The 18,992-nt window shown below is 35.8% G+C and overlaps 1 protein-coding gene across 1 annotated transcript in view; it reads left to right on the plus strand.

The window, feature by feature from the left end:
- The window catches only part of UCHL3 (ubiquitin C-terminal hydrolase L3), a 41,048-nt gene that overhangs the window by 2,720 nt on the left and 19,336 nt on the right, over window positions 1–18,992 (plus strand). Inside the window, exons 3-6 of the mRNA XM_059466397.1 lie at window positions 7,082–7,210; window positions 10,290–10,446; window positions 10,786–10,871; window positions 11,942–11,989. Coding sequence (XP_059322380.1) covers window positions 7,082–7,210; window positions 10,290–10,446; window positions 10,786–10,871; window positions 11,942–11,989 — 420 coding nt within the window. The remainder of the gene's footprint in view (window positions 1–7,081; window positions 7,211–10,289; window positions 10,447–10,785; window positions 10,872–11,941; window positions 11,990–18,992) is intronic.

Genomic DNA, 18,992 nt, shown 5'->3' on the forward strand with positions numbered 1-18,992 from the left:
AAGTGTTTATATTATAATACAAGTCCAGGAATTTCTAAGTCCTTAATCTGTATAGAACCTCTCTTTGTACATGTGTGTTAAAATTATTTGAAGGTTCAGAAACTGGCTGATGAGGGTAAACAAGAATATTCTTTCTTATCTCTAAAGATTTCCAGTGGCAGTGGGAATGTGCCACGTGTCTGTAATGATGTTTTCAAGAAGAAGACAGTCATTCAATGCAGCACACAGTGCTGGTTGAAATGAGTTAAGGCAAGAGTTAAATGTACCATACAGTGCTAAGTTATTGTCACAGTACTTCTTTTTCTCCTTCACTTCTACAGTCTGATAGAATGAATTGTTGTCTACCTCTGATACAGAAAGAGTTGATGATTCAGCATTCACAAAGCTCCATTTTGTGTAGAGTGATGGCAGGGAATGAATGGTTTCTTCTCTTTGACCTTCCTTTTGCCAGGGCCTGATGTTACCAGCACTACCCTCCTTCCTGGCTATCTCCTTGCTGAGAGAAAGCTAGGAAATTGTTTTTCAATTACTATCTGTGTGATGTTTGTTATCTTGTTCTCAGTTTCTTCTGAGGAAAAAAAAAAAGTAGACTGCATATAAATTTTTTGGAGTGAAAAGATCAGAACACAAGCTGATTGTTCTTTGTCATAATGTTGCTTCAGTCTGGCTTGCAACCCACAATTGATTGTTTAGGAAGTGTAGACAAACAAAAAGTATGGGTGGATATTTTTCTTGATGTCCCACCATTTTTCATTACCTCTTCCCTTTTTTCATCTTACACATTGTAAGAAAGATCCCTGCTTCCTGGATAAGATAACATAAGACAGCTACTCATGCCTTCATTGGATCCAGATAAGGATAGAGTAATTGAGTGCATCTGATTATGAAGCACTGGCTTCAGAGTTTGACTACTAATTGTTGGCCGTGGCTTGAGTTCTTTTTGCCCCATAGGGCTTAGTTGCTGGTTCTTAGTTGCCTTCCAGCATTATTTGTAGGCCTTTGATCCTACTTTTTGGGGGGGCTTTGGAGTTTTGAGTTTTTTAAGCCATTAAGTTATTGAGAGTCAGCTGCGTAAAGAAAATTATTTTAGGTCATGAAACCGTTGACAGCTGTGACTTGAAAGTTACAGGGACAAAAATGCTCACAAAGCATAGAACAAATGGCAGAAACTGGATACAGCCAGTCTTTATCCATTTATGGAGCACCTCTCTTCAGGGTGTCAGGCAAATACAGAGAAGAATTAAGTATCTTGGAAGCAGGACTTAGTCTTCCTGAAAGATCTTTTCCTTTGCTGGACTCTGGAACACTATCCTACAAGCTTTTCCAAAGAAAAGCTGTAGTGATCAAAAGAATTGAAAATGTGGTGTGCACAATTCCTGAAGTGCATTGGAAGGTAGTGCTCATAGATGAGGTACTGAGGTGCTGTCTTAGTGTGAAAGGATGTTGGATGTGGAGAAACACACATGTCCTTCTAAAATGCCTAGCTAAGATTACTACTTTTTTTTTTTTTTCAGGTGAGGGAGTGGAGTTTAACTCTTTTGTGGTAAGCAGAGAGAACAATAGTGGAGATAGTGTACATGCTTGGAAAACAGCCTGTCATTACTCATGTAGCCTCAGAAAGTTGAAGACCAGGATTCAGTTTGTGTCTTTCTGTAAACACAGTATCTCAGAAAGGCTTTCACAGAGCCAGCAAAGAGGGAATGCTGAGCCTGTGATGCTGCATAGCCAAGAATAAGCACAAGGATAAATATGAAGGAATTGTAGGTGACCACTGTGAGAACACTTTGTGAATGGCTTCTTCTAGTTTAAAATATCCCCAACTATGTAGTCCTCTTACTGATCTTTATATTTACCTATTTAAATAGGTAAATATGTTGCACAGGGAAAATTGTTACTTGTTTGGGGGTTTAGAGTAGTATTTATATGAATAGTTGAAAGGTTGTCTTAGCTCAGTCTTCGTATGTTCTTCAGTAATTGAAAGCTATGAAAAACATATATTTCATTCATCTACTTGTATTTGCCTCTTCTGGTCCTTCTTATGATCTTTTTTGCTCAGGTTTTTAGTTTTTGTTATGAGGGAACCCTTACTGTCTTGAAGACAAAGGGGAAAACAGGTGACAGTTACACATTATATACGTTATCTCGCTGCACTGAAATGCTTTTACCCACTTTGACATTTTCCTTGCTTAAAGAACCAGCAGAGTCAGTAGAATCCAATGGTGGTTTCAGTAAACTGTAAAAAATGAAATGTGTATAACAGCTTATTTAGAAGACTGGATTGATCCAGCTAATTTCTGTTATGAGTAGCTTTTTAGATCATGCAAACAGGTCTGTTAAGTGTTTTTCACAGAATAACAGTATTCTATTTTGAATCTGTGTCTCAGTATCAACACCTCAGGACTCCGCTGGAAGCATTTTGAAGCTCTTGCTCACTGGTTTTGCAGGAGGCTCGGGTCAGCTGGTTTGTCCAGATTTCTGAGTGCTTTTTTTGCATTGTTGCCTGTGGGATGCCCTGGTTGGATATGTACAGCAGTGCCTGGGCATACTGAGTGTTAAGTTTCAAAACTGCTTTATGGATATGTGAAAAATACATACCTTTCATTTTGAAGAACAGCAACACTAACTGTGAGTCAGTGTTGCTCTTCTAGATACCATGATGTAATGAACACAACTGGAAGGATAAGAATTTTGTGGATGTAAGTTTTCTCACATTTTTGAAAAAAAAAAAAATTGCGATGGGCTGTATTGTTTGAACTTTATTATGGTGTCCCAAAGTACAGAACCTGAGGATATTAAAGTATTTGTAATAAATTTTGATTTTCCCAAAGAAGTCTATTATAATGGGTCATCTCTTGTTTGGACAAGATCACACTTGTTCAAAGAGCAAGATCATACTTGTGGCCATTCTAAGTGAGAAGGAGTTGGTAAAGAAGAATAACGCAGCTTATGTAAGTTCCAGCTATCTCTTTGCTCCTGGTGTGCCTTTTGACCTGCTGTACAGAACTGAAGTTTTTACAGCTGCTGCATATCACTGAAATGATGCTGTCTCTAAAATGTACTGAAAAATTGCTCCTTCATTTTAATTCCATAAATGTCATGGTCAAAGAATGAAGAAATATATCCTTACAATGCTCCAACAGTAAAATACTGTTTGGGTGGTTCCCTTATTTCTAGAAAGGAATTTCACTTCTCAGAGAGACTTGGTTTTGTTACGTGCTGCTAGAAATTACGTGTAAAGAATTAAAAGCAAAATATTGTGCAATTGTATTTTTAATACAGATTAATAAGAATTGGATACTTTAAGAAATGAATAATTTTCCCTTTCTTTATGATTATTCAATCAGTTACATTTTACTCAATGTCTTACTACAATTTAGGGGAAAAATTACCTTCAATTCAATAAAGTGCCAAAAATTCTTGTGCTTTAAAGAAAAAGTTAGACAATATTGATTGGCTTAATTGGTTTATTTATATGTTGTCCTTCCAGTTTCCTAAAGCCATAGGAACACGTCATTTTTGCAGAGGAAAGTCTTAACTGTGGTTTTATTGTGATATAGAGATGCTTTAATGCATTCAGCAGAAGTACAATAAAATGTAGATGCTGTGGGTGTTTGGTTTATATTTGTGCTTAGAAGAGGATGGCAGTGGTTGGTTCTTCTCACAGAAGCTCTCTTGACTTCTGCATCTAAGAGTCTGGAAATGTTTGTGCATTTTACCAGTCTTACGTTTTCATGGTTTCAACTTTTATATAAATACCACAGTAAGATGTGGAAAAATCTAGGCCTTGAGTATAATGCCTTAGTATTTAAAATGTGACATTGCTGAACTATTTGCAGAAGCTGTCCAACTTCAGTTGCCCTTAAATGTCAAGCTCCTGTTTTGTTTCAGTTTTTGTCCTCACTTTGTTTTTACATTCAAGTGACAGAGTAGAAAAGCCCATTGCTGCTTAGACAGTATTTCAGTTGTGCATTTACTACATAAGTTTATAATAAATTTCACCCTTACATTGACTTATCCTACTTACCCTTTCTGCATTGCCATAAACCTGGTAGATCTAATCTTCCTACTGGCTCTGGAACTGTTGGCAGAAGTAGGATTTAAAATTCACATTAAAGATAACTGCTCTGTGCTTTTTTTTAGTTAGTAGGCTGAAGTAGTGGTACCAGCAAGGAAAACATAATAGCTTATACCACATGCTGCGTAGGTAGAGTGCCTAGAAGTGCCTATTGTAATGTTTTTGCTGTTAACCAACATTTAGACATACAGATTTACAATTTGTGATCAGTTAGAATAGAGTGAGGTAGGCTGGAAGGTATGGTCTGCAGACCAACCATACTCTGTTCAAAACAAGTTGTTCAGCAACCTGTCAAGTTCTGTATTTCTCAAGACACAAACTCCACGGTCTCCTGGACAGTTTGTGGTAATATTTTACTATGTTTCTTAGTTTTTAAATTTATTTTTAAATTCCTTCCTTATGTAGTTCCATTTCCCTGTGTTTCAGCCTGTTGTTTCTCTCTGTTTTACTGTGTGCTGCTGAGATGAGTCTGTCTCTATCTTCTCTGTGCTCTCCCTTAGCTAGGTATGAACACTAGTAGTCAGGTGAGAAAGAAGGGCCTTCTGGAATACTGGGGCAAAAAGGACAGTTTCGTAGCAAATGCAGATAAGGGTGAGGGGTGTGTAGTTGTATTTAAAGTGGCTTTTTGTCTACTAGCTAGCTGAACCAGTGAAAAACCAGAAAGTGTTTTTCAGCAAGGTCCTTTAAAACAAGAAGAAAAGACACAACAAAAACTATGACAACAATCTGTAAAAATAAAGTTGTGAAAAAGTGAATGCTAGATACAGATGTGTGGGAGGGTTTGTGCTGCTGTTGTTCTTCCTGAGATCCTCTAAGACTTCTGTAATATAGCCAAGAATTTTTCTTTTTTTTTCTTTTATAAGGTGAAAGCTCAAAGACCTATAAATTAAGAGTTGTCAGCAGTGTGATAAGCAGTGTCTGAGAAAAAGATTCTGATACTCTCTTGTGCAGATCTAGAGAAATATGAAGCTGCTAATTTATGTTATCTTGCATACATATTATCAAAGAGAAAGTGAACAGCTGAAAATGAGTGAGCCCTCAAAGAACCATAACTGTTCTTTACAGTAGGTATTTGTAGAGTAAAATTGCTTGGATAATCTCTAAATAATTGGAAAGGAAAACAGCAGAGATCTCTCACCTTTTTAGACAGTGACGTTGTCTAAAAAGCGTACTGAACTTCCTGCTGTCCTAAAACAGGAATGACTTTGTCTTCCCCTCCAGCCATCTATTGTTCATCTGTTACCCATCTGTCACTCTCTCTTGCACAGGGACTTAGCCTGCACAGTTTTTAAATCTATTTAATAATTTTCAGAAGGATATTTCTATCTTTTTTTCCAGGCCTGAGTGAAACCCTCTTGACGCACAGAGAGATATTTTCTTTGCCTATTTTGAATCTATCCTTAGTATTTTATTTTTGGTTTATGATTCTACAGTAGAGTTAGTCTGGTTATGTGTTAAGATCACTGCTTGTCATACTAAGCCTATGCTCTTGCTGTTCTCTGTAGTGCTGACTCTCATTGTTTACTGGAAGATAAAATTTCTTGGATTGTAAAGTTTGTAGGTGGTATGGTAGCATGAATAATGAAAGGTGCCCTGTATCAATGGAGTTTTAGTTCTGTTAAATTCTTAATTCAGGAGTTTGAGGAAACCATTCTTGTGTTTGGCTAGCATTTTGTTGACGTTGGGTTTAAAGGGGTTGGTTTTATTTTTGTTTGTTGGTTGGTTGGTTGCTTGGTGATTTTTTTTTTCCCCAGTAGTGTAGAACAGGACAAGAGACTAAAACACTTATTTGTCCAGTAACTTAATAAGATTCTTTATTATTATCTTTTTCTAGGTGAGTGTCTTTTTTATTTTTGGGCATTTGTACCCTTATTTCATATAATATTGCAAAATATCAAATTATATTAGAATGGAAAATGGATTTTTTTCAGTTGTGGTACTTATCCTGCAATAAAAATGATAGCTTAATCACTGGCTTAATAAGAGAAGTACTGGAAGTACTTATTAATTAATATTTTAATGCACCCATACATGTAGTCTCTTCTCTTTTGAACTTTTTTTTTGGCTATTCACAAAGTGGTAATTATCTTCACAATGTAGAAAGTTAGAATAGAAGTTCAAAGTACACTGTCTTCTGTTTCATCAGTTACTAAATGCTTAACACTTTCCCCTTTCTTCATGTTCATTCAAAGATCTGTGTATGCCAGAGTGTACAATTAGTTTCTTCATATAATTGTGAGTGGTCACTATGTGTATAGTAGCAACAGTCCCAGAATTCAGATAGGTTCTTCCAGTCTGACAATGAAAAGATTTCAAATTGTCTTTGACCATCTCTGTGGTCATTGATTCTGCAGCTGTTGTTGAGGTGCCTAGTTTACTTGAGTAGAAGAATATCCCTTTAAAAAGCGAGCATCCAGTCATCAAAATATTACTCCATCAATATATTACTCCATCATAGTTTGAAGGGATTTTTCTTGTAAAAGCTACACTTACTGAAGCGTGTGTCTTGTATAGTTTTGCTCCTGACATCTTTTTGCTTGTAGGAGCTCCAATATGAGCCCTGGTGCCAGGCATTCTGAAGTCATGGAGTCACATAATACCATATGGAGTCAAATAATGCCATAAGTTTGTTCATGTGTCCTCTGACTGATGGTTCTGATGATTTCTAGTTAACATAAATATTCAGTAAAAATAGATTCACAAAATCTTCTGTTTTGTGACAGAACAGTTTTTAGATGGTTGAAATGCTTTGATGCTTCAGTAAATAGTGCTGGGAGTGTTTCCACTTCCCTTCTGTAAAGACTATTTAAATACATAAAACATGGGAGTTTGTGATTTATTCAGCCTTATTTATTAAAACTTCTATCTCCTTTATTCTCCTTAAATTTTAGAAAGCATGGGTTTTTTTAATGTATTTCACATTGTGGATACTCTGTTATTCTTCTGAAAAGATAGATGTTTGAGTGTTCTTGTTTAATATTATGGGTTTTTTTTTTCCTCTTCCAGTTCCTGAAACAGTTGGGTATACATCCTGACTGGCAGTTTGTAGATGTTTATGGTATGGAACCAGAACTGCTTAGCATGGTGCCAAGACCTGTATGTGCAGTACTACTTCTCTTTCCAATAACAGAAAAGGTAAATGTTTATTTAATAATCAGTTAATTGCTTTTGTCAAAAGTGAAATGGGAATGTAAGTTTGAATCTTGTACTTGGCTGTCATATTAGAATCAAAATGGGACTCAAGCTTTATTCGAGACTTCTTCATTAAAAATAACACAAAAAATGCTTCTTTTGATAACCTTGCATGTATATTTCTGATTTCAAATCAGAATGGGAAAAGCTAATGTAGAAGCACAAAGAAATATGCCTCACACTTTTCTATTACAGGCAATTTAAGGTATTTTTTATAATAAGCGCTGTGAAATGGCTCAGTTTGCTAATTTTAGCAGAAAGCTCCAACAACATAAGGAAAATAAGAAATAAGGTGTAGGACAATATGCTACTCCTTTTTGAGTTTTTGTCCTGTTACACTGACAGTCCTTCAGTCTTCAATCCACTTTCAGTTTGGTCATCAGTATTGATGTGGCTTTCACTTCTTGGGATGGGATGTACTATTAAGATGAAAGACAATTTCCCCTCCATCTTTCACTGTGTTGGACTTTGATTAAATCTTCAATGTGCTTATTTTGTGTCATCGCATGCCTTTACTAGTGTGATTCAATTGATCTTTCAATTTATAAGAGTATTACATGATTGTGATAAGGTCAGCCAAAAAGGTTGAAGTGAATCTGTCCACAATTAATTCTTTTAATATGTCACTCCAAAAGAATATGTAGCTTATAAGGACAAATCACTTGGCTATTGATGCTTAACTTCTGAACACAAGGTGTTTAAATAGACAGGAGTGACAGGTCAGTCTTCCTGCACATTATGTCCTGTAAACCTCTGCATTCTCAGTTTCTCCAGAGCAGCTATGCAGGCAGTACTTCTCGAGCTTGATTTCAGCCACCTTGATAGTTTTGAGCTTAAACAGACTTTCAACTCACCTGTCCTCAGGAAATGTCCTTTTTTGTCACCTTTGAGGCATTGTTTTCTGTGTGCTGCCATTTCTGTCTGGCTGTTGGAGGTACAGGTCTGACTGTCACTTTTCTTTTGACTCCCTGCTTGTGCAAACCATTTTTTTGGATCATGCTATGGGAGCATTATCCCGTAGGAAAGAACCTTGCTCTTGTCCAGAAGGTGTATCTGATTTCATCCTAAAGAAACATATGACAAACCAAACCAGAGAAACAACATTTGCTCTGTTGCATCAATCAGTCAAATCTGAGCACAGCCAAATGTTCAGCATGTTAACCTTCGGAAACATCAGGGACACAAATGTTTCTATCACTGTTTAGCCTGGCTGTGTGAACAGTGAATGTTTCATGGGAGGTCCCAGTGTTATGAAGCTTTTGTTGGTCACTGTGAAGTCCACAAGACCCTTGAGCATTATTTGGTATTTCTAGAGTAGTTTTTCCCTCCTCAGTCTCCCTTTCAAAATGGCCTGTAAAATTACACTTTTATTTAATTTGTGATTTATTTGTTTCTTGGCTGTGTCTAGAAGGTGCCTATTAGTTTTGCTGCCTATTTATGAAAGTACCTATTAGTTTTGCTGCCTTTGTTAACACTTTTTTCACTGTCTGTCTGTTCTTCTGTCTGGAAGTTCAGTGGTTCTGTGGTTGCTGTATATCAGTTTCCTAGAACTTGCTTTTAGGGCAAGCTACTCTTGTTAGCATTCAGATAATTTTAGGGTTGTTGTACACTTTAAAGGTCAATGCTTTCTTAGTCTGCATAGTATGCTGTAGACAAAGTGAATATTGTGAGTGCTGGCATTGTGGGCCTAATGAATGAATAGACCCAAATGAATCTAAATTTTGGGATATAGCTTAGCTTAGGAAGAATCTGTTGAGATCTGGTCTATCCCTTGCTCAAAATTGTATGTTTGCTATTCTCAGCACTTATATATTTATTTTTTCTGTGGATTTTATTTTAGTTGGGAAGGAATGAATGGCAGCTGTATTGTTCACTTCTCTAGTCTGAACTTTTTGTCTGATTGAACTCTGTGAAATTTTTATCTCAATTAAGGCTATTTTTTGTTAGCTTGTAGATAAACCAAATTAAAATGGTTTATAATGCTCTTGCTATTAGTTAGCCTATTCAGAACATTGAGGCAACCTACAAAAGTGAAATATGGTGCTGGAAGCTTTTAGTTTTGTTTGTCCTGACAGTACAGACAAGGGAAATTTCTCAGGAGTTTGCAGGAAGAGTTCCTTGGTAACATTCTGCAGTCTTACTTTACTTTCATCATACTTGTATAAAAAAGCCCATCTGCTTCAGAATTCTTTTTTTTTTATCTGCAAAAGTACCTAATAAAAGATGCAAAGGAAGAATCATTAACTGGAACATTTGTCGATTTATTTATTTCTTTTTCTGTTCGAAATTAAAATTTAACAAAAGCAAATAAACAAAAATCTCAAACAAATCCAGTAAAAAAGCCCCATAACAGAAACCTCCCGCAAAAGATCCAACAAATCACAGCCAGCGACAACAAAAAAAAAGCATAAAACTGACACACTATTGCACAGTATAACAGGTTTTAGTCACATATGATCGTTATAAAACAAGTATTTTAGATTGTTCAGTCAAAGCAAATTCTCTTTTTGCTACAGAAAATAAAAGTTTACTTTATGAATATTGCTTCAGAAAGGCCTGTTTTGATGCCTTGGGTGTTATATAGATCTTATTTTAAATTCCTGGGAAAAATGAAATGTAACAGTGGAACATTTAAAGAATGCTTTATGATGATTAATCACCTGAAGTATTATGGCTTTCTTGATAGCACTTTGACACTTCTGTCCTTAAAAAGCCATTAAAGTTGCATTGAGGAGAGATGGTGACATGAGCTCAGATAAAGGAAATACTTTGAAAATTTTTGAAGTTGTTTTAGATTACACATATTCAAAATGATGTTTCAAGTGTGAAGGCATTGGGTTAAGAAACAGCATAGAGCAGTTCAGGTAAGTTTAATACACTTGTTGGACCACATGTGTTAAACATTTCAAATGGCAGTAGTAATTAGCTGTTGTGTTTTATAAATTGTTTTGTCTTGAATGATGAAGCTATTTGTACTATTTGTTGAATAACTGTAACTATTTGTGTCTAACTTTCCTTCTAGTATGAAACCTTCAGAACAGAGGAAGAAGAGAGAATAAAAGCTAAGGGACAAGATGTCAAATCATCAGTGTATTTCATGAAGCAGACCATTAACAATGCTTGTGGGACAATTGGGCTCATTCATGCTATTGCAAACAACAGAGATAAAATGAACTTTGGTAAGATTTTTTTTGTTTGGTTTTTGCTAGCTTCTCCCTTTTTTTCCTCAACTGTGGGAAGCCATGGAGGGAAGGATATGTTTTGTACTATTTTCTCTGAATATAACCATTCATAAAGGCTGAAAGAGTGCATTTTTACCTATAATTACAAAATTATTATTTTATACTAATTTACGAGCTAAAGCACTTGAAACATTACAAAACATTATCAGCCTTCTGTGTCTTAAAAATACAGTGCAATTCTATCTTATCTTCAGATCTTTTGTTGGATTCTGTAAGCTGTGAATGAAGTTGGAATTAAAACATGACACTAATTATGTCTTTTTAAATTTTTTTAAGAAACTAATTCTTCACTGAAAAAGTTCCTAGAAGATTCATTATCTATGACTCCTGAAGAGAGGGCCAAATACCTAGAAACTTACGAAGTTAGTATCATGTGTTTTTACTTATATTTAAAATGGTGTAAGAATTACTTGCATGAGCAGGTGCTGTCCTTGGGGGTTGACTCAGTGAAGCAGCTAAACAAATTTGATTTTACAGTGAACTTGTGGTCAGACAGTTGCTACAAAGGAAACTCTGCTTTGGTATTTTAGAGTTTTCCTGCCTGCCCATAGCTCAGTCAGCAGAACGGATTTTGTCAATGTTCTCATCCACATTAATTCCCTGGCTTAGTTTAAAATTACTTTGAAATGCATGAGAAATGTGTGCATAATCTTTTCTTTTTATGGGTTCAGAATATAGTTTAATGGTCAATTTAAGCTGATCTGAGAGTATTGCTGAAAGGATAGTCCTTTTGCTGCCTCTTTTAATTTGTGCCTTCTGGTCATATCTCCATGCTCTTAGCAGTTGAGGCACACAAAGAGCTGATTTGGCTGAAATATGATCTCCTTCCCCTACCATGCTCAACCATGAGATGAGGTAGCTGATAATGTGATTAGCCACATCATTAGTATTGTTTGAAAGGATGTGGCTGAAACATCTGGCCAGTGGTGGATGGAGGACAGTGCTGTTGCTCCTGATGGTAATGAGGATCCTCTCTCAAAATGAAAATCTTGATGATTTTTAAGTCAAAGCACATTGTGAAGCCCTCAGGAACAGAAGTGTTTACATGTGGCTAAAGGAAGTAGTAACAAACAGAAACAGCAGAGATTTATGACATTTTCCATGGAAATGTTGGACACAAAATGACTGATGGGAGCTTCTATCTAAATTATTTTTTCTGCTCAAAATGATAGCTAAAAAAAGCATTTTCTGTGTGCAAAAGTCCCATTACAAACTGAGATATTTGACCTGAATTGACTGTTATGAAACTGAAGGAGTGGTCTTCTGAGATCCTTGGAAGTGGAGATTATCAATTTATTCATTTTCTTATTTATTATAAGCACTGAATAATGTAGTTACATCTATGTAATTGATAAAATGAAGTGCAAGAATGGTTCTTACAACACTGAAAGTCTCTCATTTAATGTCTGATTGAAGTATATTTTAATTTTAGGCTATTCGTGTCACTCATGAATCCAGTGCCCATGAAGGTCAGACTGAGGTATCCATTTTTTTAAAAAGTCTTTGTTTATATCTACTTTGAGTTGAATATAATTGATGTGAAAGCAATCACATGTTTAAGGTTTTCAGTGAAATTGAGATTATTGCTTGGTTTTCAGAATTGTGTCATTAGTCCAAAATTAAGTGACATTGCTGGGGGGGAACCAAACTTGAAGCCTATGGGCTTTTTGTTTGTTTGTGGGTTTTGGTGGTGGGAGTTGTTTGCATTAGGTTTTTTTAGCTCTTAAATAACATGAAAGATATTTCTAAGCTCCATTTCAGAGTAAAACGGACAGAAACTTGAGGTTTTCATGTTACACATTTGTAGTAAGACTGTAAGATTCATAGTAACCATACAAGTGTATCAAACATTTTATGAGAGTTTAGAAAATTATAATTCAGGAAAAGAATTAGTCCAATAGTTGGTTTGCAGCTGTGTGTGTGCCGTCTGTATACAATACAAATTCAGATAAATTCTCATGCCTACATACATTTATAAGCATTTATGCCCCAACAGATTGTGTGTGATATGGAAAAAACAGCCTAGTAGCTGACAAAAGAACCCTGATATAACCATAAACTTGAACATTCAACATTTTTCTGCTTCAGTCATACTAAGTCAGTTTTCCATCTTTCCGGTTCAGATTTCACTATCTGGTTGACAAAAAAAAAAAAAAAAAAAGATTATATTGTTGCTAGCATTGCTTTGTTTGACAAAAAGAGAAACACTTCTGTGTTTGGCTGTGGCTCCAGTGACTCATCCATTCTCTCTTTTTGAAGTGCAGTAGGTAACATTTTTTTTTGTGCAGTGTCTTCTATACAATGTAGGAGAAAGCAAATCAATCCTTTCTGCTCCCCCTTGCCCTGTCTTGAAATGAAAATTATGCGAATTGGTTTAACTCTTTATGTTACAGATACTCAACTTCCTTTGTAGTGTTTTATTTAAAAAACCACACCACTCTCTCTTTTTATCTCGCTCTCTAAATTAGCCAAGGTTCTATATTTCAAGAAGAAGGATCAGAACAAATTTGTTGCTTTTTCCTTTTCTAAGTAAAAGACTCAAAAATATGGTCTGTTTTTTTTTTTTTTTTCTTTTTTTCTCAAATGAGTTCATTTCTAGATATTCTTGGCCAGCTCAGAAAGAGTGATTATCCCAATAAATTGCTGAAGATTGAATCTTTTCCTGAGATCCTTGTGAAAGAGAAACTTGTGTAGTTGTTTTGATGTACTGTAAGGTTCATGTAGGGAACGATCTGTCTCTGCCTTCTTCTGGCAGATATTATGGAATGACTGAGAAAGAAAATACAAGGGCTGCTTGTTTTGAGTGTCTTCATGAAGATTCAGGAAGCACCTAAGTGATGATGGAATCTCCTAATAACGGACAGTTAGCTTCTTGAACTTCCACTAATTAATTTGTTTCCTGATCGAGATAACCACAATACAAAAGATTAATAATTGCATGGAAAGATGAAGACTTCTTTTCATAATAAAAAATTACAAGATTGTCTTAGCAACCATGCCTCAACACAGATATTGAATAGCTAGTTTCCTTGCCAATTGTTTATTATTCCATTTTTTATAACTCTATCTGTAAGTAATTCAATATGGGTATTCCTTAGACTAGTGAAATGACTTTTTCCTGTCTTTTTGTTTCCAAAGTTGAAATAGTACAAAGACTGAATATATTTTCCAGGATCATTTTTTCAGAATAGTTCTCATCCATCAGTCAAGGAGGGAAGAAACAAACAAGCTTTGTTACTGGAACATCAAATTGCCTGGAAATCCTGTCCTACCAGATGGTAGTTAAACAAGGCACCAAGGCCTCCCCATTCATTGGTACCTAAGGACTTGCTTTACTTTAAAGTAAAATTCTTTTTAAGTGAAACAACATATATATATATGAAACATGAATATGCTGAGAAGTGTAACTGAGAGATAAAGTGAGTTAATCTCTTCTTCCTTCCATGGGTACATTTTAAATGTCACTGTGTACTCTCCATGTAGGGGTTGAAGGGACTGATAAGCAGCATGATCCTGCAGCTGCTGAAGTTACCATATGTAGATCAAATGAGGTTGTTGCCTTGTCCTTTGGGGTAAGTTGAGGATTTCTAGCACCTTTTGGGAAAGAAAGAAGAGAATCCTATTCCTCCTGCATATCCATTACTTGTTAGGATTACTTTCCTGAGAATTTAAAGTTCCTATAAGAGCACTGGAAAGGAACCTATGACTGTGGTTTTTGACCTCCATGCACCTCCTCCGCTGTCCATATAGTCAAGGCATGTTCCATAGAGATCTTTCCTTGAGTAAAGTGGTTTATTTAGTTGCTTAGTGATAGTAAGTGCTGTATAGTTAATGCTTTGTGAACAAAAGCACTTTCTAGGTCTTTACAGATCTTTTCTAGGTCTCTTACAGATGTAAAGATTGAGAAAACATGCAGGCCTACTTTTTCTTAGGATGATTAACTTGGCTTGTGTTCTTCCTGAGAAAATCCTGCTGTATGGGTGGTTCTGTCCCTTAGATAGGTGTTGCATACTACTGTCCACTCACATTTTTAGAAAGTCTTGCTAAAACTTATCTGTGTTAGACAGGGTAACTTGCAGAAGTGGGATGGATAGCAGTCAATTCCATTGATTTGTTTAGGAAGGAAGGACATTTCCTTCCACCATAAAAAACACATCATCATATGATCAACATAAATTTTCTGGAATCATGAGCTGCAGAAGGTTTAAAAACAGCTCAGAGTACAGACAGGTTCTCTTCTGATAATTCTGTTTGGTAGGTTTGGGGTTTTTTTCTATGTTCTGATGTTTCAGATATTTGAGGATTCAATCTTTAATACTTCTAAGTAAAGTCTTTATTTGTTGATTGCCCTTGACAGTCTTGCTATGTCTTCACAGACTTTTTTATAATCTCTGTGATGACTTAGTTTTTACAATATGCTCATGCATTTTCTGCTTTTTTCTGTTTCATGTACATAAGTATTTCAAACCTCAAAATAAAGTAAGTCTAGCTAGAGGTAAAAATCAGAAGTAATAGCATAAAGTAGTGCTGTCTTCCTAATATTTCTGTATTTTGTCATCCTGTCTGGTGGTTAGGATTTGTTTCTGTTTTAGTATAATCTGTAATTAGATTTTTTTTCTCCTAAATTTTGTTTGTTTTAAAGAGCTCTTCTCAGGGGGAAAATACCCTCACACTAGGCAAGATATTACTTGTAATGGGCTTCTAGATTCCAGATGATGACTGCTAGAATTTACAGTGGTCAGTTTGCTTGTGGGATGTATCATTACTGTGGGATCTATTTGGCTGAACATGAGGATGAATTGATAAGCGGATTGAAGCTGAAAACTATAGAATGTTCTGCCTTGTTGGGTGCTTTAGCAGGCTTCCCAGGTTTGATAGCTGTGATTCATTTGCTTAGTTAAAAAAAACCAACCACTTTTCTTAAAAGTCAAAGAGATTTTTTTTCCTTCAAGGAGATTAATCTTTCAAGAACTGTTAAGCAGTTTTCATTTTGATTATTCATTTCAAGTGTGCTAATTAAAAGGGTTGTAAATTTGCACTTAATCCTTCAGGCCAGGTTTTGGACCAGGTTCTGTTAATACTTCTGGGTTGTGTGGCTCCATGTCTCGCTTTATTGCTACAATAAATAGCTAATGCAGTCTTATGGGAACTTTTTATGGATACTTCTGTGTAAATAATGTAGGTCTGTTTAAAATTACTTTGGTAGCAAGTAGTAAGACTGGGAATGGTTCCACAGAAGAATTGTCTTGTTGGCTTCAAGAGTGGTTTGATTCTGGTTGTCTTTTCACGTACCATAATGAGGGCAATTAATGTAAGATTCCTGGAACAGTATTTCTGTTGAAGTTTATGATGATGAAGCTTACACCTTCTTAAATGACAGGTATTTCATATCCTAAGCTGCCAAAAAAAAAAAAAATCTAGGTCTTTACCTTAAAGCTTCATAGATCTGGTGTATTCTTTTCTGGGTGACAGCTCCTGAACTGCAGCTATTGTTGAGAGTAGAAAGGGTCCTAGATATTCAAGATTCTCTTTATTCTTCCATGAGTCTTCTGCTGAGCATGCACTTCTATTTACAATATCTAGGATATCTTAAGATGTGGAAAATAGAACCTGTTTCTTTGCCCAACTGTACACACTTTTAAGCTGATCCTTATTTTATTGCTTTTGGCTGAGCCATCTTTGAGTTTTCCCTTTTGTTTTGCATTTGGGGTTTTTTTACCTTCTTGTTCTTCTGATGCCTCCTTGAGGAGCTCATAAGCTTTGAAACCCTACTGTCACACACCTTAACATTTTGGATACCCTTTTACAAAAACAAAACCACACTCTCCTTTGAAAAACCACAACCCTTCAAAAATATTAAAATGACAGATTGTGGATCTACATTAGCTGTCTAATCAGCAGTGATCAATTACAACTAAGTTATAGCAATATTTGAGGGAGGAAAAGTACCAGTTTATAGCAGTGATCAGGATGAGGTTCATCCTTACTTTCAAAACAATTGTAGTAACTATTTGCAAGTAACAGAGCAGAAAATCTATAGGGAACATTTTTTTGAAAACAGGAAAACGTTATTAAATGAGAGTGACTTCCAGGTCTAGAGTCTTTGCAGAGTAAATAAATTTTGAAATTTGAATTGGGGAAGAAACTTATTTTGTATCCTACCCCTCATTTCCATTAATATTATAAAGTTACTATATAGCTGCCTGGGAGAGGAGGAAATGCAAAGGCACACTTTGTGTAGAAATAAGCCAGTAGAAATTGTTTAACTCAATTAAACAATTACATGCTTCAGGGAAGTTTTTCCAGGTATAAAATAGTACCTGATTCTTGAAATAATTTACCTTTTTAATATGTGAATATAATAACATGAATAGAAGATACTTTTGTTCTGCTCTCATATTACTGGCATCGGTATCCAGTAATTTTGCAACTGTGCTTCATTACAGCTCAAGACTGCAGTAAGGAAAATGGCAAACTATGCCACAGAAATCTTTTAAAAATATTAATTGGCCTTTAGGCAAGGAATTAGATCCAGAGAATAATTTGTATTCAATTTCTACATTTCTCAAGGCTTTGACATGCTTAGCTCCTGTTCAGGTGCTATTTTGGTAATACTATCTGAAGTTTTAGCCAGCTGTGTGTATCTGTGGCTGTAAAAATCATGCTAGATTGGCAAGTTTCCTACAGTGTCTTCATGGGCTTCCCAAACAGCTTCCTCAAACAGCTGATCCTGTAGCCTTGTAGGAGCTAATGCTGGCACAGAGGGGTTACAGGCACACTCCTGGAAAGACAGGAGAAAGTTTAACAGACTAGACTTAGATCAGTTTTTGTGAACAGCAAATACTCCAATAATTGTGCTGTTAAGTGATTGGTAGGCTCTTGGTGTAACATAAGGTATCACTAGCTGCTGCCAATGGCTCTCCATATCACTTTTTGATGTAAAGTACAAGTGATGGAGTGAGCTTTTTGTTATGTCATGTGGTCCTTGTGGCATATGGAACCACTTTTGTGATGGAGGTCGAAGTTATTTTGGACCGGGGAGTTTCAGCAACGTTTATGCATTGCTGCTTAGCAGAATGTGATCTGTGGTCCTTGGGAAATTCACTTGTTTAGGTGTTATTACAGCATGGCTCAAAATGATGTTTCAATCAAGCAAATAAACACAAGTGATATGGCCACTTGAAATACCTATGCTGGATATTGGTTACAGAGTAGTAAGAACTGTGTTGGATATTGGCTGGAGAGTAATTAAGAGCTTTTGATTTTGTTCATGACCTAAATTCTTAGGAGAAAATTAAGAGCTCTGACATTCATGTATTTTCTTTCCTCTTCCTTTGAGGCTGATGAGAATGTCCAGCTAAACAAAGTTTACCTACAGTGTTTAAGATTAGTTGTTAAGAAGAGAAAGATAGAAGAAAACAGAACTGCAGAATAAAATATATCAACTATTAAGGGAGGGCACAGAAAACACTCCTTTGTTCTTAACTCCTCCTGTTTAAGTTATTTTAGTACACTTTGTACATCTATCTCCCATCTGACAGCTTTGGCTACTAGAACTGTATTCTAGTGAGATGAGGCTCAGACTTGAATGGACAGAGGTGCAGCATCTGAGCTGCTACTTCAAATGGAAACAACATTCTTGCACCTCATTAGACTCTTATCAAAAATATTGATTAAAAAATCAGCCTTTGAAAATCAAAACTGGTGTTTATACTGAGAGAGTCAAAAATCACAAAAAAGGTCATGTCTCAGATGTTCACAAAAAGCTGAAATACTGGCACACATCAATGTGTTTATTTAGATACTCTTTTGTTCACAAATTTGATCAGGAATATTTTTAACACAGATTGAAGTTGGCAGCCTCTAAAAACACTACCACAGCTTGATTTCTTCTTTAACTCAAAACATAACTGCAAACTGTAGTCTGTAAACTTGTTTCATGTGCCTGGAGAACTATAATCTTGCTTGGAATGCACGAAGTTAGACTTTGATCACAGTAACAGTCGTTAACATTGGCAAGAGCTAAGTAGAATCAATGCACTCTGTTCCCAACTGCTATAAAACTTGAACTTCCAAAGATCTCTGGTCCCCTGGGGCATTACAATTTATTGTTAGAGAAGAAACATAAAGAGCTTCCCTTTTGCTCCTGCCAAGAGCATATGGTGGGATTTTTTTCTTAAATCACCCATATTCCTTGATGTTTCTTCTGAATAATCCATAGTCCTCTAAAGAAACATTTGCATCTTGAGAGAATATAAAATCAATGATGGAACTGTTTCATGCATTATTTTTAGCTTAGCATTAGAGAACAAGCATATAATCTCTCCTGTAAAGGTGGTGAAGTTCCTAAAAATTTTAGCTATGGCCTTTCTTTTTTCTTTTACAGTCTACAAAGTAAAAGTGTGAAAAAGAACTTACTGGAATCACGTGAAATGTTTTAGAAATTGTGCTTGGTTAGTCTGTGACTCATTGCATTGCCATGT

Source organism: Ammospiza nelsoni, chromosome 2, assembly GCF_027579445.1.
Source record: "Ammospiza nelsoni isolate bAmmNel1 chromosome 2, bAmmNel1.pri, whole genome shotgun sequence".
Classification (NCBI taxonomy): domain Eukaryota; kingdom Metazoa; phylum Chordata; class Aves; order Passeriformes; family Passerellidae; genus Ammospiza; species Ammospiza nelsoni.